This window comes from Toxorhynchites rutilus, chromosome 1, assembly GCF_029784135.1.
Source record: "Toxorhynchites rutilus septentrionalis strain SRP chromosome 1, ASM2978413v1, whole genome shotgun sequence".
In the NCBI taxonomy this organism is placed as follows: Eukaryota; Metazoa; Arthropoda; class Insecta; order Diptera; family Culicidae; genus Toxorhynchites; species Toxorhynchites rutilus.
Genome location: NC_073744.1, coordinates 202,142,307 through 202,169,399, shown reverse-complemented (window position 1 = coordinate 202,169,399; position 27,093 = coordinate 202,142,307). Strand labels below are relative to the sequence as shown.

The following is a 27,093-nucleotide window of genomic DNA, read 5'->3' as shown; positions in this document are numbered from 1 at the left end:
CCGTCTTTTTATTCTTCTTCTTAATTATAGAGACTTTAAACGTTTGCAATTCATTCGTCTTTATCCCTGAGAAGAGCTCTTGGAGACAACTCAATCGAATGATTTCAATAAAGTGATTACAATAGCACTTCGATTAGCTCGAAAATAATTGTTAACGCTCAAAAGAGGAATCAATTTCACTTCAAAATAATATCCCCGTCCCGGCCTATTAGAATCATCGATCGACTGTGGCATTCGTCTACGAATGATATTATAACTCTTGCTTTCATCAAACAATGTGGTTTCTTTGATATGGGGGAATATTCTCTACACTATATCAAACGTTTTATATTCTCTACTATCAAATCCATAGCTAATTTGTACGTAATCTGTATCGAATTATCATCGATAATTAATTTTTTGCTTAAGCCTTCGTTCGGTCCGGCTGCAGAAAAGAAATTAGATTGGGAGAGAAGAGCATAGTGTTTAGGCGAGCGAGACCATCTTTCCGTCATATTGCAATCCCAACTAAATGGATTTTCGAGCGGGCACCATCTTATATACATATTTGTGTGATTTCGATGGCCTGTATTCAAAGCATTTTTTAAGCTGTTGAAACAAGTTTCCGGGTTAATAATTGACAATGATATAACGTGTAGCAATTATCATACCATTTCGTTTAGTTGTTTAGAAGGTATTAACGCTCAAAATCTGGTTGCTCCAGCGTAACGCTTTTGTTTTCGAAACTTTGAACTTACACCTCAGTATAGAAATGAAAGACATAGTCCTACGTCAAAACTGTTGCTCCCCAACCTATTAGGACCTTGGCGATTAGAATAATATACAACGATAAACTAACGAGTAAATTGCCGGACTTTGTTTCAAGATTTTTTAACCATTCACAGTTGAATCGATAAGCAACAGAAGAAACAAAAAAAACAGCTTATTGTCAAAATTACATCAGAATAAGTCACGATACAACAAAATTGCTAATGTTGCTTCGAAACACACGTGTGCACAAAAAGAATTATAAGATTCATGACGCTCGCGTGAACGTGTGTGCTGTGTTGTGTCTTTGTTCGGGAAGTTAAGAGTTCAATGTCGAGACACAATCGTTGAAGCGCTTGGAGCCATTCTGCAGCAGCAAATCACCGAACGAAGCAACGGAGAAGGTGGTTTCGGCTCCGATGACTTGCTAAAGATAAAAACCGCCAACAGTTAATCCGCTGAATATGTTTGTCGGCAGGTTCTGTTAGGCGGTCTCTCTTTGTTTCGACAGAGCTCTTTTGCTTAATGAGAGTTTTGCTTAATTTAATTAGGACAAATTTGAAACGAGAAGATGGATTGGGTTGGGTTCGCTAGCTTAATTTGCAAATAAGCATTTGGCTATCTACTTCCCTCCTCTTGTGTGTCTTTGCAGCATCGAGTGGCGCGACCCACACCCAGTGCTCTGCAGCCAATCAACTACCAATGTGACATACGCATACACAATCGCGATTGGGCGTATAATTTAGTGCCACGCGAGAGGGGATAATCATTGCACCACGCACCCACCCACCCCCTACACTACAGTGTGTGACCACCATTCATTCCATAAGGGGCCAGAACGCGCGTGGATCGTTATTTACGATGACAACGGCAAAGATACACGTGTGTGTATGTCTCGCGTTCCGTTCCGCGGTAAAGCGAACACGTTCGTACAGCCGGTGAAAAATTATTATTTTGGTGTTACAATAAATTAACGGTCATCTAAACGGTGTCAGACATGGGTTGGAATTGGAAAAGGTGCGTCTGGTCTGGTCAGCATTGAGCAACCGACCAACCAACCAGCAGTGGGTGTGTGAAAAGTTTTTAATTTGGCTCCAAGCCCATCCGCCGCGTGCACTGTTGCTGATATTGCCAGCACCGACCGACCAAACGACCAACCTGCCGCCCAGTGGTCGTATGTATGTAAATTTAATTCAGTAGCAAACAACAGCAGCAGTACCACATTGTGATGCGTTTTATGGCCACCCATATTCGGTTCACTGACTAAACGCGTTCTTCTTGCTAATCAATATCGATTGTCTGCGTTTAATTCTACTATCGACGAGTCATGCTTTAGAGCAGCTACACTCAAACTGTGGCCCTCTGGCCACATGTGGTCCGGCGATCTTTTCTGGTTGGCCTATCTGGTGTTACTTTATTTTACACTATATAATTCACAGCATTCAAGATTCATCAATGATTCTCCAAGCGAAGTTTTCCAAATGGCCTTTCTCAAGGTTAGAGGCAAATGAACTGAGAAATTTCAAATTTCGATTTTCCAAATTTCATGTATCCGAGTAAATGTAAATTTCATGATTTTCGAGGATCAAAAAATCAAAACTTTGAGTGCTTTGAGGTACCCCTAATTCATGTCCGATTGAGGTGAAATTTTGCCCAGGTCGACGTTTCATGCATTTTCAAGTCATTTGGCATCGAAAAAAAATTTGGATCTTCCTAAGTTTATAACAACACGAGTTTTTTGAAACCCGCAAAATCACCCAAAGGAAGGAAGTATAGGAAATTGAGGGTTTCAAAAAAAAATTAAACCATATGTCTCATAATTGCATGTGCACCCGTGGCCGAGTGGTTAGCGTCTCACATTATCATGCCGGGTGTTCGGGTTCGATTCCCGTTCTTGTCGGAGGGATTTTTCGTCAAAGAAATTTCCTTCGACTTGCACTGTGGTCACGCGTATTCTAGAGCTTGCCCCTCGGAATACATTCAAGGCGTGTTATTTGGCTGAAGAAATCTCAACTTAGTATTACTAAATGACGCTAGCTAATGCATACGTTGAGACGGCAAAAGTTCCACAGGGAACGTGAACGCCATTCAAGAAGAAGTCTTATAATTGCACGAAACGTCGAGATTTACTGTTATTTCAAAAATCTCAAATTTGTCAAAAATTGAGTTTTTGGCACTCCGTCGATTTTTCGTCTGAAAAGTCGATTTTTGACAAACAAATTTTTTTAGATAACTGTAAATCGCAACGTTTTATACAATTTTAAGACATTTAAGGCATTAACAATTTTTTTTTAAATCCCGATTGGGTGATTTAAACAAAAAAATCAAGTTTTAACGTCTGCGACACTAGTAAATAAAGTCTGATTGAGCTAATATTTTGCGTTGGGTTTTTTATCAAGTAAATCAACATTTCGCACGAAGTTCTACATGGAAGAAGCGAAATTACCATATCCATCAACATTCTTTTTCGGAAACACCATTTTTATGTACTCAAACTTTGATCGCTTTGCGTCATTCTTGCGAAATTTATAATAGGGTGTTTTTCGAGATGGTGAACATTTTGTATGGGGTACTTTTTTGTACTTTTCAAGTCGATTTCTTCCCATACATGCGGTACGATGCGATGAATTGAATGAAAGCAAAGTTAATCGCGTGCTATGACATGATGTTCGATTGAGATCATGCGTTTATTGACGTTTCAATCATACCATAATCCAGTCCATTCACATGTGAACAGCCCAGCACAATGATGCCAAATATGATAACATTCGTTTTGTAAACAATTGAATCGTTATGAGATAATTTATTTAGTAAAAAAATCATTAATATATATTTCTCAAAAAACTTCTACCGAATATCTGAATTGAAATTATAGCAAATGAATTGAAATTTAAAAAACATCTGAATTGAAATTATAGCTAATGAAATATTTTTCACAGTCTCATTTAGGTACTTTTTCTTCAGTGTCTCATATTGATTTTAATTTACTGTAACTGCAATCTTCGTTTCCATGTACATGTATTTTTCTGAAAGCTTTACAATAGAATAAGTCATTGTCAATGATATTGAAGATCGTTTCTTTCCTGTGAAAACCCTTAGCGTAATATCGTATTATTTTTGAACTCATTGCAATAAACACCAAAACATCAAGAGTGGTTTTCATAATATACAATATAAATTAGAATAAAGGTTGTTGTATGCTTCGTTCGAGAAGTTCAATTATGAAGATATTTATGAAAATCACCTGGCAACCATCACTTGCGTTCACACGCGGCAAAACACTGCAGGAACAGTTTCGCCGCATTGAAAACCGCATTGTATCGCGTTAACTATGACAAGTCCGGGCGGTCTGTATTTGATGTTCATACTCGTGGATTGAAGAGCTGTCCCGCAAACGCGTTCGGATCGTATCGCGTTCACTATGAGTGATGTTGTTACGAAAAACTTTTTTCCATAGCTCAAAATGCCTCAGAACGAATTCTCAGAATATGCGCAAAGCAAGCACAATGCAGAGCTTTGCACAGGAGCAAAGCAGAAGAGAGATGTTAAATAGAACGTATCGCGTCGAAATCGTTATGTGGAGATTGGTTGTGTATGATTGAATCACACGTACGAATTGTGGATTTTATGCGTTGTCAAATAGATAACGGTGTTTGGGAGAACAAAAATGTGATTGAATTGGGCCGCACCGTGTTTAGCACGAGAAGAATATTCGTGATGCACACTGAGTGCGCTACGTGCATCAGCAATAAGGACACGACTCTCGTGTGGTGTTCTCGCGAGAACAAGAATGAATTACGAATCACCTCTTCTTCAACCACTCCTGCAAAACCACGCAAACCCATCGGTCCTTTTCAGGGCCACCAAAACTTTCGGCGAAGAGTTATATTAAAAAATTAGATGCATTCAAAAATAATATCCGAAGTAATCAAAAGCGAATTGATTTTTTGTGTTTTTTTACTGGAACCTCTTCTGTGAACTTAGGAGCTTATTCGGGTTTGTTAGTGTTATTATGATTGTCGCCCTAAGGATCATGAATTCAGAGTGTGATTCGTTGTATAGCCATAGAGCGTGTGGTTAGCCCGCACTGTATCATAAACAAGTGAAATATAATAAACTCCTTCCGTTAGCGATAACCTACCGGATAGGAGAGAAGTAAAACAAAAGATAAGCCGGGAACACAGATCGACTCATCGCGCCATATGTGATGAGTGAAGTAAAATGTTCAGGCATCACAGAGCTTATCTCTGTGCAAATTACACGAAGGACTGGGGAAAGTCATAGAATGATTTAAGATTTATAACCCCGAAGAAAGGAATATAACAAGATAATCAAATTTGAGCTGAGTCGATCGATTAGCGACCGACGCTTATAGCCAACAATAAAATGTTACGCCTGGGTGTGATTTCCTCCGTTTGCCCGTTTGTTTAAGTTTTGGACAAACAATTGTTTTCACCCTTTCTTAGCTACGCCCTTCTAGCATGAGATAAGGCCTCTTTAACGAGGAAAACTTGGACTAGATAAAACACTCTCATTCAGGCCACGAACGCAGACGCGTCGTGGTACTCTCTCAAACTCACTCTCAATCCGAGCACATTCTATCAATTATATCACAGCCAGAAGAAGAACCATCAAAGGAAGATCCATGAAGGAGGACCCCCAGAGGAAAGACCAGGGTCGCCAGTGAGTATGGAGATCCGAATTCTAATTCGCCAAGGAATCCGAAATTCATCTCCCTTTTCCGCTTCCCCCTTTTCCTTCACTATTTGGCTGAGCCAAGCCAGGAACCCGACGACGTGCCATTTTGTCGCTAGCAGGATGTCTGATAAATCGTGAATGACTTATTAGTGACTATTGACGAACCATCAAATAATTTTCGTGATCCCGAGCATTGATTCCGGGTTGAAAGTGGCATCACAGTACAGCACATTCCAAGCTGGATGTGAAGAGGGCTTTCTCAGCTGCGTTCTTCGGTGAAATCTGAAGGAGAAATTTTGTTCCGCAACGATTGCTGTCGACTACGCCACACCACCACACACCATATTCAGTTCGGATTCTCTGATGCAGTTCTGAGAGTTTTTTGGATCTCAATGGTGTAATGTAATTTTGCTAAGAGATACTGGAAAACTACTTGGATATTTAGTATGTTCAGTGTTTCGGTGTCGCTCTAGACAGCGAGCAAAGAACAGTACATGTTAATTCTGAGAGTTAATTTGAAAGTTTGCTTAAATTGGTGCTTTATTGTTTCGCGAATCGTTCGCATCCCCTACTCAGTGAAAACATTCATTTACCGGCCCTTGTCAGTGCTACCAAATGTTTGTATGGAAGAATTTCAATCTTGAATTTATAATTTCGTAGTCCTACGTTAACAATACGATCGTAGCTTGGGCACTATCCTACTTTTTTTTCTCTGAATAAAAGGTTGAGTACCGCTGCTTTAGAGGCTCGAAGCGGAATTGAATCCATAGTTCTGAAATTCACTAACCTGATTCTGGACGGTTATTGTCAGCAGGTGGCGCTGCAGCTCCACAATGTTCGTTTCCAACAGAATTGCGGCGATCTTTTTCGAGTCAGTCATGCGTACTTTGCTGAGTCTGGCCGGCGAGCTGATCAGTCCATCCAGCTTTCCAAGGCCAACGATTTCCACGCCGGTGTGATTTAGCCTTGTCGCAGTGTTGGGTTCGTCGATCGAAGTAGACGATGCTGTCGTTATCGTGGGACTAGTCGTATCCAGCAGGTCATCGTCGACTGCTGCTGCTGATGCTGTCCTGGAAGCCATGCTTGCCACGACCGCCGAAGGTGCCACCGGGGCGGGTAGCTTCGTGCTGCTAACGCTCTTAACCGGCGCAAAGCTGGATTGTGTGAAGCGGGGTTTCAGTACATGCTGCTGCTGTTGACTGGGTGGTGACGATGATGCCATGATGGTCGAGGAGGTCGCCAACGGACGACGATTCTTGAGTGAATCGGGTGAACTGTTCGGGACGACAAGAACCAACGTCAAATGCTTACGAGACATTTAGAAAATAGATAAATCACATACCTAGGCGCACTTTTATTTACAAACTGCTGGTGGAGATCATGAATCTTACTGTTAAGCTCTAGCTTCTGACTAAGGGCCGCCTTCAGTTGGTCCTCGAGTTCGCGCTTGGCCAACGCCAGCGCGTCCACCTCGTCCTGCATCTTCGAGGACCGTATCCGACCCGCGATCGCTTCCGCCTCGTACTCGGACAGCTTGTCAAACAGTCGGTCTCGTTCTTTGCGTAAAATTTGTACATCATCCTTATTTACAATATCCACTAGGAGCTGATTTTGGAAGGTTTTCGCTAGGCCGACGCCGACACCAACACTGGTGGCACTCTGGTTGGCACTTGGCGGCACCGGCGGCTGATGGGCATGCGGAAGGTTGCCACTATTATTACTACCACTACTACTGCTACTACTACTGCTACTGCTACCACTATGATGATGCGCATTAAGATTAGTGTTGTTGTTGTTGTTATTATTATTGCTATTGCTACTACTACTACTGCTGCTAACGACGACGACATTCGTGTGACTTGTTCGACACTTTTCTCGCTCCAGCTGCTGCAGCGCGTCCACCTCCTCCCGAAGTCGATTGCTTTTCCTATGTATCACATCAAGTAAATTCCACAGTTCATCTTCGGTATCTACAGTTAGTCGGTTTGTTGTGTTTGATACGACGGTTCCCTGTTTTGTGACGAATGAGGAATGGAATTAATAGAGAAAAAGTTATTGGGTGCAAGATAAGGGGAAACCCTACCTGCACGCCACCCCCCGTCGACGAGGCACTGTGTGTTTCCTTCGACGAGGACGTCTCGGTCGAGAATCCCGAGTCCTGTATCACGCTACCGTTGTTGCCCTCACCGCTCTTTGGTTCCTTCTTGCCGCTGTGGGAGTTGCTCCTGCTGCGAGTCAGCGACGACGAGTGCTGGTGGATCTCGGCGGAGGTTTCCTTCTGCGTCAGTTTCCGCCGGGTGCGTATCCCGGGCTCCCACTCGCGTCTGGTGGATTCGATAGAGGACGAAAGTAGAATTGTTATTTAAATGCGATTCAATGAATTACAGGTTGGACTCGATTATATATAGTCGACCATTTTTATTCAACAATTATTTTCAAATCCTATACAGAATAGAATCTCAAGAAAACAATTTTTTGATTAATGTATGAATGTCAAACATTAATGGAAAAATAGCGTTTATGTGATTCGATTATGTATTGGATTCGAAAATAAACGTTGAAAGTGCAATAGCGATTATACATAATCGAGTCCGACCTGTATATACATTAGATTAATGAAAATAAGAGCAGTTTGACTCGATGCGATGTTGCGCGGTAACAATTGCATCAGATAGGATCAAATATCAACCTCATTTTTTCATAACATTAGCAACAAATACCGTTATCTATAGGAAGAAGGTTTGATTGGCAGATGGTTCAACGCATGATAATTTGGCATATTTTCAATTTTTTATCATTTCTGATCACTTTTTGCAATTTTCGCCTGGAGGTGATACCGTTGCGAATGTTGTTTTCAAGGCTTTAAACTTCTGCGACTTATCGGCGTAGATCAAGAATGTTTAATTTGTAAACGGTGTTAAATCGCACCATTCAGAAGTTCCATTACGAGAAATTATTCGTTTGTCGAACTTTTTTCCAAAAAATAAATTGTGACACGCGCATCATCTTGCGGAAATCACATCTACTCAACGCTAAGGGCATTAAAATGTGATACAAAAACGTCGATGATCATGACCTTGTAACGGTCACATTGACCTGTTACGTTCTATCATTAAAACTGAAATCCAAAAATCAAATATTCAAAACACTAAAATCTATGATTTAAAGGAAACAAAAATCCTAAATCTTTAGATGTCAAATAGCATAATCCAAAGAACCAAAAATCTTAAACCCAATAACTTCCATTCTAAAAATAGAAAATTCAAAAAATTCAAATTTGGAAATCTACAATCCGAAAATTTAAAAAACCAGAAATCTATAATTAAAAAATCAAAAACAAAAAATAATTAAATTGAAAAATTTTTAGTCCAAAAACCAAAAATTCAATCTCAAAATAGGATAATCCAAAAAATATAAAATCTAAAAAACTGAAATCGAGAAATTTTGAATCCATAAATCGTTTATTGAGTTTTAGCCAAAACTATTTAATTGAAAAAAACAGAAAATTTTTAAAATCCAAAATTCAACTGTCCAATTGCCCAAAAAGTCTAAGGTTCAAAAATCTTATAATTAGGAAACCCTCAAATCCAAGAATATAAAGATCCGAAAAAAAATTAGATTTAATTGAAAAATTTTAAGTCCAAAAACCAAAAATTCAATCTCAAAATACGATAATCCAAAAAATATAAAATCGAAAAATTTTGAATCCATAAATCGTTTATCGATTTTTCGCCAAAACTATTTAATTGATAAATTTAAAACAGAAAATTTTTAAAATCCAAAATTCAACTGTCCAATTGCTCAAAAAGTCTAAGGTTCAAAAATCTTATAATTAGGAAATTCTAAAATCCTAAATCCAAGAATATAAAGATCCGAAAAAAAAATTAGATGAAGATGAGGGAACTTAAAATTTAAAAACCATTATGAATTAACATTCAGAATTTAAAAAAAAATATCTAAAAATCCAAAAAAATTGAATGGTAAAATATAAAATTCAAGAATTTGAAATTCTGGTTAGCAAAAAAAATAATACCCAAAGTTTTTGAAGTTTTAAATCAAAAATAGGGAAAATCCAGAATCCAAAAAATCTAAAAAACTAATATTTTTAATCCAAACATCAGTAATGTAACAAACCAAAAAATTTTAAAATTAAAAAAAAATCTAAACTTCAAAATTTATAATTTGAAAATCATAAAAATTTTAGATCTAAATCACATCACAGATCTAAAATCCAAAAATTGAAATCCAAATATCATAATAATAAAAAAAAACTAACATCCTAAATTCATAATTATAAAATCTGAAATCCAGAAACTTCAAATAAAAAAATTGTTTTTATGGTTATTCGCAAAAAAAAAACCTGAATCAATCAATCTAAATTTCAAATCTCAGAAAAATATGAAATACAAAAATCTAAAATAAAGGAAAACACAATTGGAGAATCTACAACCAAACAATCTAATTATCCAAACACAATAAAATTTAAAAAAATAAAAATTTTGCGATTCAAAAATCTAAAAACCAAAAATCTTAATTTCAAAATCATAAATAAAAATATAATTGTAAGGTCTGAAACCCAGAAATTTCAAAACAAAAAATCGTTATCATTATTCGCAAGAAAAAATAATCTAAAATTCAACGATCCAATTATTTCAAACAAACTGAAATGTGGAAGTCTAAAGAAACATAAGTTGAAGAATCTGAAATTCAATCATCTGATTATACAAGAAATTAAAAATTGAAAAATTTTAAATTTTTTTTTTTTTAATTTTAATCATCTTTGACCGTAAATTTAATTTTTTTTTGTTCAAGGATTAAAGAAATCCTTTTAAATGAAAAAAAAATAAAAAAAAATAAAGAAATTCAAAAATCTAAACCCAAAACTTTATTATTTGAAAATCTCAGAACCAAGAATGTAAAAATCTGGAATAGATACCAAAAATATGAAATCCAAACATGAAAAATGCAATAATCCAAAAAATCTAAAATAAAAAAAATATCATTCGAAAATCTAAAAATAAAAAAAAATCGTGAAGGCAAAATTCAGAAATATAAAGTTTAAAAATTATAAAACCCCGCAAAATTTTAGAATTTTTGGCTCATGGATCGTTTTAAATGAAAACAATTATTAAAAAAAAAAATCAAAAAACTAAACTGCAAAAAATTATGATTCGTAAATCTCAGAACCAAAAATCTAAAATTCAGACATTTTGGAATCCATCTTTTGAAGATCTCAAATCCAAAAATATAACAATTCGGAATCCAAAGATGCAAAAAATATGAAATCAAAACATCAAAAATGCAATAATCCAAAAAATCTAAAGTAAAAAAATATTATTCAAAAATCATATAAAAACCAAAAATTGAAATTTCAAAAATCTGTGACGGAAAAATTCAAAAATCTTATGTTTAAACATTATAAAACCGGAAATTCTAAATTCAAAATTGTAAATAAAATTTTAAATCTTTGCCAAAAGACGAAAATCTAAACTTCAAATTGACAATGCGATTATCCAAAGAATGGAATGGAAATATCGGATGTGAAAAATCTAAAATTTAAAAACAAGAAACCCACAAATCTGACAAATAAAATTTTGAAAGCTAAAAGTAATATGAACATAGAATCTAAAAATTTATAATCCAATAGACAAGAATTCCAATATTTTGAATCTAAAAATTTACAATTGTAAAATGTTGCATCCATTGAAAAAACTGAAATTCATGGTATTCATGGCCAACATGGCAAAACACAATCTCAATAATATCTCTCTCTGTAATGAAACGGACTCTCAAATGTTTGAAAATATATTACAGTTTACGGATTGCAGCAATTAAATGAATCATTGCTAACAATTTCACGACATTCGATTTACGAGTTTCAAAAAACCATTTCACAATTTCACGATATTTGACAATATTTCACTTTGAGATTTGATTGAAGTTTTCTGGATTTTCAAATTTTAGGATACTTTCGATTTCTGAATTTTTGGAATTTAAATTTTATGGTTTTACATTTTTGAATTATAAATTTTCCAAATTTTCGATTTTTTGAATCATTTCATTTTTTTTTATTTCATATTTTAGTATCTAGATTTTTCGGATTCTAGATTTTTAAAATTTTATTTTACGTAATATTTAATTTTTTAGATATTTTGGGTAATTGGATTGCTGAATTCGAGATTTAATATTTTTGAATGTGGTTGGTTTGTTGTGGTTTCAATTTTTTTTTTGGTTTTTGAACTTCCGATTACTACATTTGTGGATTTTAGATTTTCGTGATTTTTAGATTCTCCAATTTATTTTTTAGTACTTTCGGGACTCATTGGACTATGCATTTTCAAATTTTCAGTTTTTCGAACATTCGATCCCTGAAATTTGAATTTAAGATTCTTGAAATTTGGGTTTTTGGTGAATCTATTTGCATTATAAGCTTTTGGATTTAAGATTTTCAAATTTAATTTTTTTGCGGATTATGGATCCAATTTAAAAAAAATTAAAATCCAATTCAAAATAATAAAAAAAAACTAGGATCCGTAATGTATCACTTTTGATGTTTGGATTTAAGGTTTTGAGTTTCAAGATATTTGAATCATATAAATTTAATTGTATCATAAATACTCTTATTTTGGATTTATTTGATATTTTTATTTTTGAAGTTTGGATTTAATATTTATCGTAACTTCTTTGGATTCCGGATTTTCACATATTTGGATGAAAAAAAACTTTATTTAAAAAATGGAATGGATTCTGAGATCTTTGGACTTAAAATTTTTGGATTTGAGATTTTCGAATACGTTTTTCTGGATTTTAAATTTTCTGTTAAAATTTTATAATTGTGAATTTGTTTTTTTTTTTAATTTTTTAATTTTAGTTTTTTTGTGTTATTATTCACTAAATCCTGGATTTTCACATTTTTGGATTTTGAAATTTTTGGATCATATAATTTTTGATTGTTATTTGATAATCTAATGTTGAGCTCTATATTTTTTGGACAGTTGGATTGTTAGATTTAAGCTGTTTGACGATAAATAAAAGATGATTTGTTTTAGAAGTTTCTGGATTTAAAATTTTTAATTCTATTTTTTTTTCATTTTTTCATTTTTTATGTTTGGATTTAGGATTTGGTTCCAAGATTTTTAAGAGTTTGCATTTCGGATTTTGAACTTTCGAGTTCGAAATTTTGGATTGTAGGTTTTAAAAAATTAAAATTTTTGGTTTTCGAAGCATAAATATTTGAATTTTAGATTTTTTGGATTATTTCTGTTTTGATGTTTGGATTTCATATTTTCAGTAACTAGATTCTTTGGATCCTAGAATTTATATATTTTTTAAATTTGTTTTTTTTGTGTAGGTAGATTGTTGAATTTTTTATTTTTTATTTTTTAACTTGAGATTTTCGAATTTTTTATTTTTGGCGAAAAATGAAAACTATTTTTGAATTTTTGGTTTTTGAACTTTTGGATTTTAGATTTTTTTAAACCAGGCTTTTGAATTTTGCTGTATTTGAAGCTGTATTTTTAGCAATTTGACGATAGCATTTTTGACGCTTAGATATATTTTTGGCGTTTAGATTCTTCGGATTCTGGATTTCCGAATTTCGGATTCCATTTTTTTTTAATTTCAAGAAGTTCTTCGAACTTGGATTTGAAATTTTTAAATATGTATTTTTTGATTTTTTTTTTATTTCAGATTTTAGAAAGATTTTTTTTAATGTTTGAACGATTTCTAAATTTTTTATCTCAGATTTTCGATTTACATTTTTTAATTATAAGTTTTGTGGAATTCAAGGTTTTTTGGATTACTACATTTTTGATGTTGGGTTTAATATTTTTGGTATTTAAATCCTTTGGATTCAGGATTTCTTCATTTTTGTTTTTTTTTATTCAAAGATTTCTGAATTTTTATATTTTATTATTAAATTTTAGATAGCATATTTATCAATTTTAAATTTTCGAATACTAGATTTTTTGGATTATTCGGCGAAAAATGATAAACGATTTAAGGATTTCAGATACTATAGCTTTTTTTTAGGATTTTTTTTATTTAACATTATATTTCTGAATTTTTGTTTGTTATTAGTATGTTAACATTTGAATTTAGATTTTTGGATCATAAATTTTTGGTTTTTCGTTTTTTTTTAATTTTAGCTGTTCACATTTTTGGATTAAAGCCTTTAACATTTTTGAATTTTAGTTTTAAAGGAATTTGATTGTTATATTTTTTTGGTAATTGGATTGTTGCATTTTAGATTTCATTTATTTCAATTTTGGTTTTTTCGATTAGTAGGATTGCCTGAGTGCTCCCGTGGCCGAGTGGTTAACGTACCACATTATCATGCCAGAGATTTGGGTTCGATTCCTGTTCTGGCCGGGGGATTTTTCGTCAAAGAAATTTCTTCCGACTTGCACGCGCATTCTAGAGCTTGCCATTCCAAAATACATTCAAGGCGTGTTATTCGGCATAGAAATCCCAACTAGGTACTACTAATAAAAAAATTACGCAAGTAATACCTACGTTGGAAAGGCAAAAGTTCCACTGGGAACGTTAGTGCCATTCAACAACAAGGATTGCCGAATGTAAAATTGTAAAACTCTGGATTTTTTATTTTTGGAATTCAGATTTCACAATTATAAATTTAAGGCTTTATGTTTGTTGGCACCCGTGACCGAGTGGTTAGCGTCTCACATTATCATGCCGGGTGTTCGGGTTCGATTCCCGTTCTGGCCGGAGGGATTTTTCGTCAAAGAAATTTCCTTCGACTTGCACTGTGGTCACGCGTATTCAAGAGCTTGCCCCTCGGAATACATTCAAGGCGTGTTATTTGGCTTAAGAAATCTCATCTAAGTATTAATAAATGACGCTAGTTAATGCATACGTTGAGACGGCAAAAGTTCCACAGGGAACGTTAACGCCATTCAAGAAGAAGAATGTTTGTTGGCATCATTGCATTTTTTGATGTTTGGATTTTCTTTTCCTGTTTTTTTTTTCAATTTCGGATTTCTACATTTTTGAATTCAAGATTTTTAATTTCATAGATTTGTTTTTTTAAATTTTGTGAAATTGTTGGATTGCTGTATTTTGAATTTTGCTTTTTTTTGGTTTTATGATTTTCGGATTCGAAATTTTAATATTTTTGGATTATTTCTTGTTTTTGGAAATTAGATTGTTTGTTTACGATTTTGTTTTCTATTTTAGATTTCGCAAAGGAAAAACACTTTGAAACTTTTAATTTTTGGAATTAAAAATTCACAGTTATAAATTTGAGGGATATTTTAGATTCTTGAACTCGGAATGTCGGAATTTTTGGATCTTAGAATTCAGAAATTTGGATTTTTGTCTATTAGATTTATTACATTCTAAATTTCTACTTTTTTAGATTTGAGATATTAGAATTTTAGATTTTTGATTTTTTTGTGTAATAGTAATAGTTTTTTGTGTATGTAATAGTTTTTTTGTATAATAGGTTTTAGATTTTTTATATTAGGATTTTTGGTTTTATATTTTTGTTGGATTCTGGATTTAATTTTTTTCTAGATTTTCGAGTTTTATATTTTCTGGAAGTTCTGTGAATCATTTTTTAGCAACACGTATGTCGAAAATATATTTTCAGACATTCGAGCCATTGTTGCAGAGTTGTTATCGCGATTGTCTTTTCAGCGGAATATTTTGTGCTTCCTGCAAAGGTAATGAAAATTCGAATAAAAACAATCAATGCTTTCTAATGCGCAACTCTGAGGGGAATACGACCGGCCAGATCATAGTTCAATAAACCAAAGGCAGCGGACATTGGGCTTAGACTAAGCTAGAATCGTTTCTTGCCCATTTCGAATTCGGAAGGTTGGTGAATTCGGGAGAGAAATAACCTACACTACATGAAACAGTAGTTATATGGGCCACTACACGAAGAAATGGGACCCAATCACAAAGCCACAGTCACCGAGTTGAAAAAAGAAGACTAGTCGTGTTAAGTATTCCGAAACAAATCGATTGTAGACTGTTAAGGGACAACAACCCGCAGAGCACCCGCGACCGAAGGTGGAAATAGTCAGGGTCACCAAGCAACCAAGCACCAGGCAAGAGCCAGAATACTTTTTGGTTACGATGACAACTAGTTGTCTAGAGCCTAGTTTTCGCAGAGACGCAGTGCCTAGCTTCCTAGTTGAAACCTTAACCTATTCCAATCGAACACTCGGACTTACCTGGACGCCAGAGATGACGATGGTATCCCGGTGAGCGTGCTGTTGGCAGCGGACGATGCCATCTTCGTTTTAAGATCGGGAAAGGTCTCGATAACCAGATCGCGGAATTCCAATAGAGCGCCGACTTCATTCTGTAATTCCTGCAAGAAAAGCAGATGAAAACAAAGAGATAAAAACATAAAATAAAAAAGGGGTTTTTTGCTTGGTAATTTTCAAGGTTATCGGAAATTACTAGGTCGGAGATAAATTGGCGGATGATAAAAAGCAACATGCGGTTGACCTACTCTCAGATCAGTGCGGAAAGCCGTTCCTCCAGTTTTTAACGGAATCCACCAACCAGAGGTCAATTCATTGCGTTACATTGCCCTACTGGGAAGTAAAATTAACCCATGAAATAGAGAAATTCATACGCGAGTCAAATCCATGAGGAAATAAACGCACTCTTGTTGAACCGGTGCTTAATTCATTCGCGCGATAGTTCCCGCTTCCCGTTTCGGAAAAACAGAACGAAACACATCGACCGCTTCCGCATTATTTATGTGCTCTTGAATTTTAATTCAGAGCATGGTGAACAAAAGCAAGGGCGCATCATTTATGTCAGCCTACGATTCAACCCGTCCTCATGCCCTCACATCCTTCATGTTTATGCATTTGTGTGTTTCTGGAATCGGAGTAGTTTCGATCTGTCTTTGTCCAACCTTTTTTTTTTAATTCTTTATTTGTTGAGAGATTTGTTTTCAAGTAAATCGAATGACTTTTGCTCCATGCTTTTTGCTCCATGTAACTTCATGTTTGCGGTGGCTACTGTTTGCAATACAAGGTATAATTATTTCCACCGGTTCTGATTCGCCATGAAACCAACATTGGAAGGTGTGCTAAAGCGCGCGCTCAGCTCGATTGATCGAAAAGAGAAACACCGAGAATCGAAAGTATCACCTTGCGTAATTCCGACCAGACAGCCACAAAACAACAATCGAATGCGAGTAACAGACACCGGAATAGTCGTTCTGCATAATTATTAATCTTAATTCCCCGCCGAAATAATCCTTTAAAAAAGACAGCATCCTCCGGCTCTGGGGTATGACTTGTGCAACCATCTCTCGCCATAACCCAAACAGCGATCAATTGATTTATTCCGACGGAGAGTACCACCACCAACCGGTTTCTTTTCCTCCAGCGATTCATCAATAGTTCACCGCCTCGGCCAGAAAAAAAGCGTTGCCCAAATGTGGTACAAACTCCGGTCCACAAATAATAATTCAACGCAAAATAGCTTAATAAGGGAACAGTGACACCAGTGATCCCGGGAATGTATCGATGAACTCCATGATGGGACCCGACACAAAACGCTGCCAGCACTGCTTCGATTAACCACAGGTTTAGAGAGACAGCTCATCCGATATGCGAGCCCAAAATCGGGTAGGCGGTGTACAAGGAGTTCATACCTTAAAAAAGCGATTGCAAAGTTGGCAATCTCCGTGTTTCGCATCGACTAGTCAGTCCCATTCGCCGGCAGACGGCACACCACGCAGATAAAAACTTTCGTAGTTGAGCTAAGCGCTTCTAGCGCTGCGGGAGTAAGTCTCGTAATCGGTGAAGTCTTTGTGACCCTTCCACAATATCTATGGACGCATCAATTATGTTGTAACACTCCATATTAATTAATCGCGTCGTCTCAGCGAGATATGCGATTCGTCGGACGAAGGGCGGCTCAACGTGACTCACATGGCTTAGAAAGCTATGCCGGTCTCGGAGGCATGTTTCGCGAGTAGGAAGAGCGCACAACACTGCTGCTCATCACGTATGTGCATAATCATGGCTTCTGGCGCGCGCGCGCCTTAGGTTAAGCCACTCAGTCTTCGGAGGTGTTTAAATAAAATCAGGGTTAGGTTAGGGCTACACCACACTCAAGTCGTGTCGCGGTTTGTGTATGTGTCATCACGGTAAAGTACGTGGTTCAGACCGAGGTGACAACGCGGAGTGCGGCGATTTCGAAGGTTGTTGGAACATTCAGCGCTCATTCATTCAACGCGAGTTTCAATCGACGCTAACGCGAACAATTATGGTTGGCTTGACTTCCGTCGAGTGCACTATTGCAGCAGATCTTGGTTTTTGTTGGACCCGTTGGTGCAATTGTAATGATTTGCGTGCGCGTTGCATGAAATCGATTCAGCTCGAGCCAGAAAGATGATCGGCATGAAAATGAACCAGTTATTTTCTCTGATTGGTAGAACTGAACATGGATGAGTTCCATCGCGAACCGAAGGTTCGCCTTTAGGAGTGAATGATAAATGGAAATCTTTTCACAGCAATTCCATGAAAAAATAGGGGTAGTGTCCAAAATACGACCGCATTTTGACACACAGAGTTGCGGAATTTTAATATTCAATTAGCTTGTTTATCACTTCTAAAATAATAGAATCTATGAAAATTTTAGAAATAATTCTTAAGTAGGAAGATTACATGTTCAAGGCCACCTAAACTTCCTACTAAAAAAGGGTCGTTGGTTTGCGTGGTTTTGTAGAAGCACATGAAAATGATTGATTCATGATTCATTCGTAACCACACGAGAAAAATGCACGATCTACTTTTGATAACCCATAAAAATAAAAATTCTTACATCAGATTCAATCAAACACAAACTCTCTCCACCTAACATTAAGAAAACCAACGTGGTGCATCTTTTAATCGGATCCCTACCTCAGGATTGAGAATAAAATTTTAATGAAAGATAAATTAAAAAATTGCACTTTCATGCACAACACACCCAAATCCTTCGAAATAATTTTTCTCTCAGACCTCGCGTCGGGAGAAACCTCTGTGTTTGCCGATACAGGTTGCTCGCCGAAATTTGAGACGAATTTATTTTTATACGCGCCTAGTGCATATATCTCTGCTGCTTTCCTTGTGCGCGTCAGTTCAAGCTCTACGCCATGCTTGCTTTGTGCATATTCTAAGAAGCAAACAATTTTGCACGTCCCTTCAATATGGTAGCAATATTTATAGTGTGGCTTCTATTTTTCCCTTGCTGAAAAAGTTCAAAGTTTCTTTAATTGAAAATCCTGCCTTTCTCCCAATTCCATTTCGATTCCACAGCTGAAGCATTTAGCGAAAATAGAGGAATCGATGATAATTCGATACCGATGGGTGCCATTGACTATGGATTTGATAGCGAAGAATACGAAATGTTTGATATGGTGTGGTGAATATTATTTCACCATATCGAAGAAATCATATGTATGAAGCAGCGTTTTACTGCGCTGACTCGAATATGTATAGTCTCCGATTTCTTTTCACTGTATATAATCAAATCGTGTATATAATAGAGTCAAAAAAAATTTTTTTCATTCGTTTTTTTTCATTTATTGAAAATAGAAAAGAATTGAATTTTGATTCATCCCCTTTTAGTTTATTTGCTACTGAACATTTCATTACAATGGTTTATCTCAACTGAACAATTTCACTACGAAGGTTTAGTTGCCACTGAACATTCCACTATGAACGTTTAGTTGGTACAGAAACTTTTGCTACTATACTTTAATCGCCACTGAACACTTCAGTACGTTGGTTTAGTTGTTACTGAACGGTGTACTGAACATTTCGTGCCCTATTTATACGGTACAGTTAATTCTATTGTTATTTTTTGCTCGGGTATTCTAGAATATTCGCTATAAACAATGGGGCTTTGTTTTATAGCAGTTTCGTTTCCATCTGTTCCTGATCTTGACAATGCGATTGTTATTATTTTGATTCAAGTGTTTTTAGTGTAAAGTTTTAATTTTAAATAAAGTATTTGGTAATTTAACGCTTGTAATCTTTCTTCAGATTTTGTTTAATCCGAAAGTACTGTCTGGGTCAGGCCGTAACATAATTATAATTTTAATCCCAAAATTCATAATCAACTTGATTGTTTTTATCAATCACGTTAAAGCTCTCAAACCACTCTACAATTTGTTTTTTGTCACCCTATTTCTATCTTTCTCAATTTCGCTGCAATGTCGATATAAACAATTTCTGGTGAAAATTCAAGCAAAATCTTCAAATATCGCGATTTTTGCTCCACTGTACTTATTATAGCCACTTGAATTTCACCTTAACGTTGAAAAATTACATTTTTTCTTGCAAAAAGACATATTTGAATGATAAAATTTTTTTTTTTCAAACTGTATATAATCGAATCATGTATAATCGAGTCCGACCTGTAGCATTATTTGTTTACGAATGCCGCAATCGATCGTCCTCTCCAATAGTTGGGAAGGTGGTATTTTTTGCTGTGTAATTCCGAAGAGGAATCCATTCCTTCTCAAGCGTGATAATTCTGCTCCGGATGAACGAAATGATATGATAATCATTTCATACAAAAGATAATATATCCATTTTTTTTAATTCTTAAAAATAGCTTTGAAAGCTTGATATTGAAATCCGTATATAAGCTGGCGCCCGCCCGGAAATCCATTTAATTGTTATTGCGATGTGAGATAAGGATTGTCACGTTCCACGCCTATGCATTATGTCCTTCTCTCTAAATTCCATCTCATTTCTGCAGCCGGACTGAACGGAGCCACATTGAAATTTTTAGGTGATTTCTGAAATGCAGTAACATCGCGAGAAATCAACGCATGATGAGATGAGATGTACATCATTTTAAAGCCTTAACATGTTTTGGAATTATCTACGAACAAGTTCCTATCTTGGTGTGCAAAGATGCAGTGGACAAAAATATCTGAAAGAAATTCAAAAAAGATTTCTTTCTGTTTGTTTTCAAATTTTTTTTTGTGGACTAACACAATTTTTTGTCATCTAAATCAATAGCAAATCCATTTAGCCGTATCTGGCGGCTTCTATTCGATCTCTATAACGTTCCTGTAGGATCTTGCAATACAGAAATATTTTAGTTTGAATGAAAAATTAAAAATTAAAACTACGAAGGCACCGCAAATCGATAGGCAGCTTTGAAATAATTTTTTTTGTGACGATTCCGAAAAAGTGCAAAACAGCTTTCTCATAGTGTTCTACAGAACCTACTGTAATTCTACAAATATTGCAGTAAATTCTAATGTTTGCAGACAAATTTCTAGCCGAGTGTATCCCCAAAACCCCTGTAAACTTTTCATATTGATAAAGTTTGGAGTAAATCAGAGAAGCACTTCATCGCAGATTGTACCAGAAGTACAAAATGCTATGCGTACTCTCTGAATGATTCGTAACGATTCGCAACTTTCGTTTTCATACATGTAGGGCTACATATATGAAATTTCGCCTTTTCAGCATTATATCCGCTCTTTATGAGCATATGAAGCATGGCAGGCATTTGTTCAATGTCCGAATATAGTGTTGAATCATGCGTATTGCTTAGTGCTTACTGATTACTTGGGTTATTTCATTGGGTGTTTTTGTCTCGACCAGCAGTTGTGCAGGATAGCTCGACACTTCATTATTGAATCAACGAAAAGTGTTATTGATCTTGTATTTTAATTAGACAGAATAAAACAAAAAAGCAACAGGAAGCGGAATAATCATCTCAATAAATCGGTTACATCAGCGGTTTTTGCAAAAGAGGACACATATGCCGTGGACAGCGCCACTGTTGCTGGCAACCCACCTGTAATGACTTTGTTTGATCGGTGACGTGATGATAGTGATACGGGTCTGCTGGGGATCTCAATGGCACACACTCCATACCAGGTCGCGAACCCAGCGTGCACAAGTCACTCTGTGGAAGAAAGAAAAAAAAACGGGAACAGTTAGAACAAAAGAGCTTTCCAAATCGATGCGAAGGTGGTGGTCGCGGGGTGATGGTGTTGGTGGTGTATGAGAAATATAAGCGCGAATGGTCTCCCTCTCTTCCGTTGTTCAAGGTCTTGGGTGAGGCAAGAGAGCAGAAAAAAATCGATTGAGGGAAGTGGTTTTCCTCCCGCGAATTATGAGTTACTTGAATAGTTGCAAAAGTGAGTCATTTTTTGTGCTCGATTATGTTGATCCCGGATCCGTAGTCGTAACGTACAATACAATGACGTTATGACTCGTGTCTTGATTCTCGTTATGTCTTCATATCTGTGCATCATATGCACGATGCCATGTTGGAGTTGTGTTGCATGTTATATTGTTTGTTGTGATTGTAAATTGTAGGTACAAATCAGTTGTCAGTTCTCGCAAGCAGGCGTTCAAGGTTTAATGTGGAATTTATTGAGACCCCCTTAATTATGTGCCATCGCTCGAGCTACCTTTTAAATATCGCACAAACAGACCTCTAACCATTTGTGATTGACTTCTCATCAGGCAGCCACAAGAGCTACTATTAGCACACTCTACTCTATCTACACAATCCATCCGCAGATCTAATTTAAATAATTATCTGATTATTGGGCTTAGCTTTCCCCTCGAGCCAACGAGAAGCATAACACAAATTAGCGACTGCCACGGCTGCTACACTCAATCCGCGGCAGTCAGTCGAGGTTTGCAATTTTACTATGCCCCAGTAGCAATGTTTCATTTTGATTCATTTATTTTTTTTTCAGCTCACCGATACGCTCCGATAATGCCGTTGTTGTTTGCCAGCAGCCGCTAAATTAGATTGGAACCATAGCAGCGACGGCGGCGTCGAGGAAGAACGCCGTTTCCTTGAACTATGACGCCTAGAGAAGCAGCCAACAATCAACCGTCCGAAAGCCCGGGCGAAAGCGAGAAGCTTTTCATGCTCGCGAAATTAATCAATCGCACCCGCGCGGTTAATTGATTTTTATAATCCTTCCCCCTAGTGGGCACACAACAGGCCGAGAAATTTTTTCAAACCTGTGTGTTCCGGTAGCCGATAAATCACCACCACCGTTGCCGTATGATTATAATTCACTTATTTCACAACCCTCCCAACTAATATGCGGGCGAAGTCGTGATCGGCCAATGCCATAAATTTGATAAAAACTGGAAAATTTTGAAAAATGATCCAATCGTTTGGGGAAAAGAAAGACGGAAGGGATGGTCGCGAGTCGAGTCGATCGTTTGTTTCATTTCCTAGAAGGTAATTAGGAAGCCCACCCGTAGGTTGGTCTTCGCCGATGAGGCTGCTGCTGCTGCTTGTCGAGGTGCAAGATTAACAGTCCTCGTCGTTCGGTGCAGCAGCAGCACATTATGCGATGCGGAAGAGCACAGAAAAAAATAGATTTCAGTGCCCTCCAATATTTGACGAATCGACGACGAAACCCCTAACGGATCATTAGAGAGTACCGACCAACCGTTCGCGTCCAAGCTGGTATCAGCATTTTTTTTGTGGACACTCTATACCAGTGGCACTTTTTTCCTCAGAAAATAAGACGTTTCTTTAAGATGTTTTAAGGCCCGCTCCAAAATTCAAAACAATTAAAAAAATACTTTGAAAATACAAAGCTGTGTCTTCTGTACACATTTCAATATATTTTCTGTATTTTTTCATACTTTTTCGTTATATTTTCTGTAATTTTTCCTACATTTTTTCTGTATCTTTTCCATATGTTTTCTGCATTTTTCTGTATATTTCCTGTATTTCGTCTATATTACGCTATGATTTTTCAGTATTTTTTCTGTGTTTTTGTACTTTTGCTGTATTTTTTTCATTACATATTCTATATTTTCAATATTTCCATTTATCTTTTATTTTTTTTTCTACATATTTTTTTCTGTATAAAGTTACAACTTTTTGAATCAGATACGCAAATCGTCAGTTTTCTACATCTTTTTTTATTTGAATTTTTCAAAAGCAATATATATTTATTCAATAAAGAATTTACTGATTCCTTCATAATATTCTAAGTTTTCATTTTTTTTTTCTTAACTTCAAAATCTTTATTTGATTTCTTTTTTCTTGAATTTTAAATTTTCTCATTTTGTTCAACTTTTTAAATTTTCAATTAAATTCATTGTTCATTCAATTGTTCAGATATTTTTTCATAATTTTATAATTTTATTTTATATAATTTTTTTTATCGTTTAGATTTTCAAATCCGAATCCAATTTTTTCATGGATGTTCAGTTTTGTTCGCTTTCAATTTTCAAAATTTTATATTTGTTTTGAATTTCCTAAATTTTTAATGTTCTGCGCTTTCTTTTTTTTTTTTGAATTTTAATTTCTTTGAAATACATATACTTTCATAAATTTTTGAATATATTTTTATTTTTCAATAAAAATATATTTAAATTAATTTAATTGTTTCGAATTTTATTTTGATTGGAAATTCGAATTTTCTTAATTTATTTAAGTAAAAATTTGAAAAAATAACATGGATAACAAATAACAAAAAAAATTTAAATTTCCTGTTTTTTTTTGAAATTTTAATTTTTTGATTTTTTTGTTTAATATTTTTTTAAATTTTAAATTTGTTTTATTTTTTTGAATTTTACTGTCTTCAAACATTGTTTTCGAAGTTTTTATTTGAGTATTGAATTTTAACTGTTTTTTTTAATTTTTGATTTTTTTAAGCTCAAATTGCTAAATTTAAGCTAAATTCTAATTTTTAGAATTCAATCATTTTATTTTAAGAATTTTCCATTCTCAGAATTTTCAATTGTTCAGATATTTTTTCATAATTTTATAATTTTATTTTATATAATTTTTTTTATCGTTTAGATTTTCAAATCCGAATCCAATTTTTTCATGGATGTTCAGTTTTGTTCGCTTTCAATTTTCAAAATTTTATATTTGTTTTGAATTTCCTAAATTTTTAATGTTCTGCGCTTTCTTTTTTTTTTTGAATTTTAATTTCTTTGAAATACATATACTTTCATAAATTTTTGAATATATTTTTATTTTTCAATAAAAATATATTTAAATTAATTTAATTGTTTCGAATTTTATTTTGATTGGAAATTCGAATTTTCTTAATTTATTTAAGTAAAAATTTGAAAAAATAACATGGATAACAAATAACAAAAAAAATTTAAATTTCCTGTTTTTTTTTTGAAATTTTAATTTTTTGATTTTTTTGTTTAATATTTTTTTAAATTTTCAATTTGTTTTATTTTTTTGAATTTTACTGTCTTCAAACATTGTTTTCGAAGTTTTTATTTGAGTATTGAATTTTAACTGTTTTTTTTTTTTAATTTTAGATTTTTTTAAGCTCAAATTGCTAAATTTAAGCTAAATTCTAATTTTTAGAATTCAATCATTTTATTTTAAGAATTTTCCATTCTCAGAATTTTAAATTTAAAATTAATTTTAGTTTTTAAATTTCAAAAATTCTCTATTTTCTGTTCAATTTAGAATTCATGGTAAATAATATTTAGTTTTTTAAATTTTTTCCCTTTTTTTTGTATCTCGTCTTTTTTAATTGAATTTTCCCCGCAAGTCTTGGCACTTTTTCTGTATATTTCTGTATTTCTTTTGTATCAATTCTGCATATTTTCTGCGTATTTTTTATTCTTTTCTATATTTATTTGTACTGTTTTTGTAAATTTTGTGTATTTTCCTGTATTTTTTCTGTATATGTTGTTTTTTTCTTTTTTTGCTGTATTTTATTCTCTTTTTCTGTAGTTTGTCTGTATATTTTCAATTTTGTTCTGTAACTTTTCTGTATTTTTTCAGTATTTTTCCTGTTCTTTATTTGTACTAAAAAAATGAGTGTAAAATTATTCTGTATTTTTTAAAATGTTTTCTGTATTGTTTCTTGCATTCTTTCTGAAATTCCTCTGTATTATATTCTGTGTTTTTCAACACTTTTTCTGTATTTTTTCTCTATTTTGTCTGCATCTCTTCTGTATCTTTGCTGCACTTTTTCCGTATATTTTTTAAATGTTTTTGTTGATGAAAAAAAAGAAAAAAACAAACAGAAAAAAAGAGAGAAAAAACAGAAACAAGAGAAAAAAGAGAGAAAAAAACAACAGAAAGAGAAGAAAAAGCGACTGAGATTTTCTTTCTTTGAGTTTCCTCTCTTCTTCTGCTGCTTTTTCTTCATTTTTCTGTTTGAGTGTTTCTTTATTTTCGGTTGCTTCTGCTTTATTTTTCTGTCACTTTTGCTGTCACGATTTTTGATTGATTTCTGTCGCTATTTCGTTCTTTTTATGTTGTTTTTTCTTCATTTTAACAAAAAAGAAAGAAATACAAGCACCAGAAAAGAGAGAAGAAGCAACAGAAAATAGAAAAAAGCACCGGGAAAAATATAAAAAAAACAAACAGAAAAATAGAGAAAATCAACAGAAAAAGAAAAAAAAGCGACAGAAAAAGAGAAGGGAAGTAACAGAAAAAAAAGAGAAGCAGAAAAAGTTTTTTTCTCTCTTCTTCTGTTGTTTCTTCTTTTTTTTGTTTTCCTGTTGCTTTTTCTCTATTTCAACAAAAAATTAGAAAAATAAGCAACAGACAGAACAATCAGATTTTTTTCTCTATTTCCTGTTGCTTTCTCGCAATAATATTGTATTCCAGTGTTGTCAGCTTAAAGTACTAAAACTGCATAAAACTCCCATTTTGAATTCAGGGTGAAAACAAAATAATATTATTAGAGGTAATGAGATTTCTTGATTGATGAAAATTCAATAACATTTGCATGGCATAATTGTCGTTATGCAAACAACGATTGTTTTATCTGGTAATTAGCATCATAATCAGGTAGAAGCAGAGATGCCAACCTTCCTGATTTTTCAGGATTTCCCAGACTTTTTAGCATGCTCCCTGATATCCTGACGAGCACTCAATTTATCCTGATTTTTCTGAAATGATCCTGATTTTTCCTGATTTTTTTACTCTTGACATTATTCGTAATAAATATACTGGTTTCCATGTCAAAGTTTGCTGTCATGATAATTCTCCGGTTCGCACTTGTATATATCTTACATTAAGTTAAATTCTCTAGACGCAAAGCTGTACCTAACTTTTTTTTATCTGTACCCTCAGTTGTTTCGTGGCTTCCCAAAACAGTGCTAGAAAATTTCATGAAACCAGATTGTCTGACGAATTTATGAAATTACAACGAGATTAAGTTTGAGGAACAATATTGCTTTATTAATGATAATGTGTATGTAGACGTATTCCCAGAATTATTGATGTAGGAATACGTTTCAGAGTGTAAAATTACTCAAGAGAAAATTTTTAAATCCACAGTCAATATAATATGATTTTATATGTAATTTGTTCGTCTGATTCAAAGTAGAATCAACTTTTATTATGGGATATCTGTAACCGTACTAAATATCCAAAAAATTAGAAAATATTCAACAAGTCTTCTACTGCTGATATGCTTTCCTCATTTGTTGAGTGAAGATTCATTCCAAAGCATGGACGATGAATTCAGTGAAGATTTGAATCTTGACTTCTCTACAATTGACAGTAAAAAAATATAAACGATCAAAATGTCAGGCGAAACTCTAGTATTTCCGCTTATGCGAGGATTTATACCATGCTTATTAGTTCTTTTACATTTGCGGTCGCCCGAAGAAAGATATACGCTGTATCTGGTGGGATTTGTAATGGATTCTGTATTATGAGCTA

At 34.4% G+C, this 27,093-nt stretch overlaps 1 protein-coding gene across 4 annotated transcripts in view; it reads right to left on the bottom strand.

Moving 5' to 3' along the window:
- The window catches only part of LOC129768078 (serine-rich adhesin for platelets), a 214,438-nt gene that overhangs the window by 35,175 nt on the left and 152,170 nt on the right, over positions 1–27,093 (bottom strand). For all 4 annotated transcript variants that reach the window (XM_055769530.1, XM_055769613.1, XM_055769691.1 and 1 more), the window contains 5 exons: positions 21,247–21,357; positions 15,645–15,784; positions 7,529–7,769; positions 6,788–7,455; positions 6,233–6,719 (listed from right to left, as the gene is read on the bottom strand). In XM_055769530.1, coding sequence (XP_055625505.1) covers positions 6,233–6,719; positions 6,788–7,455; positions 7,529–7,769; positions 15,645–15,784; positions 21,247–21,357 — 1,647 coding nt within the window. The remainder of the gene's footprint in view (positions 1–6,232; positions 6,720–6,787; positions 7,456–7,528; positions 7,770–15,644; positions 15,785–21,246; positions 21,358–27,093) is intronic.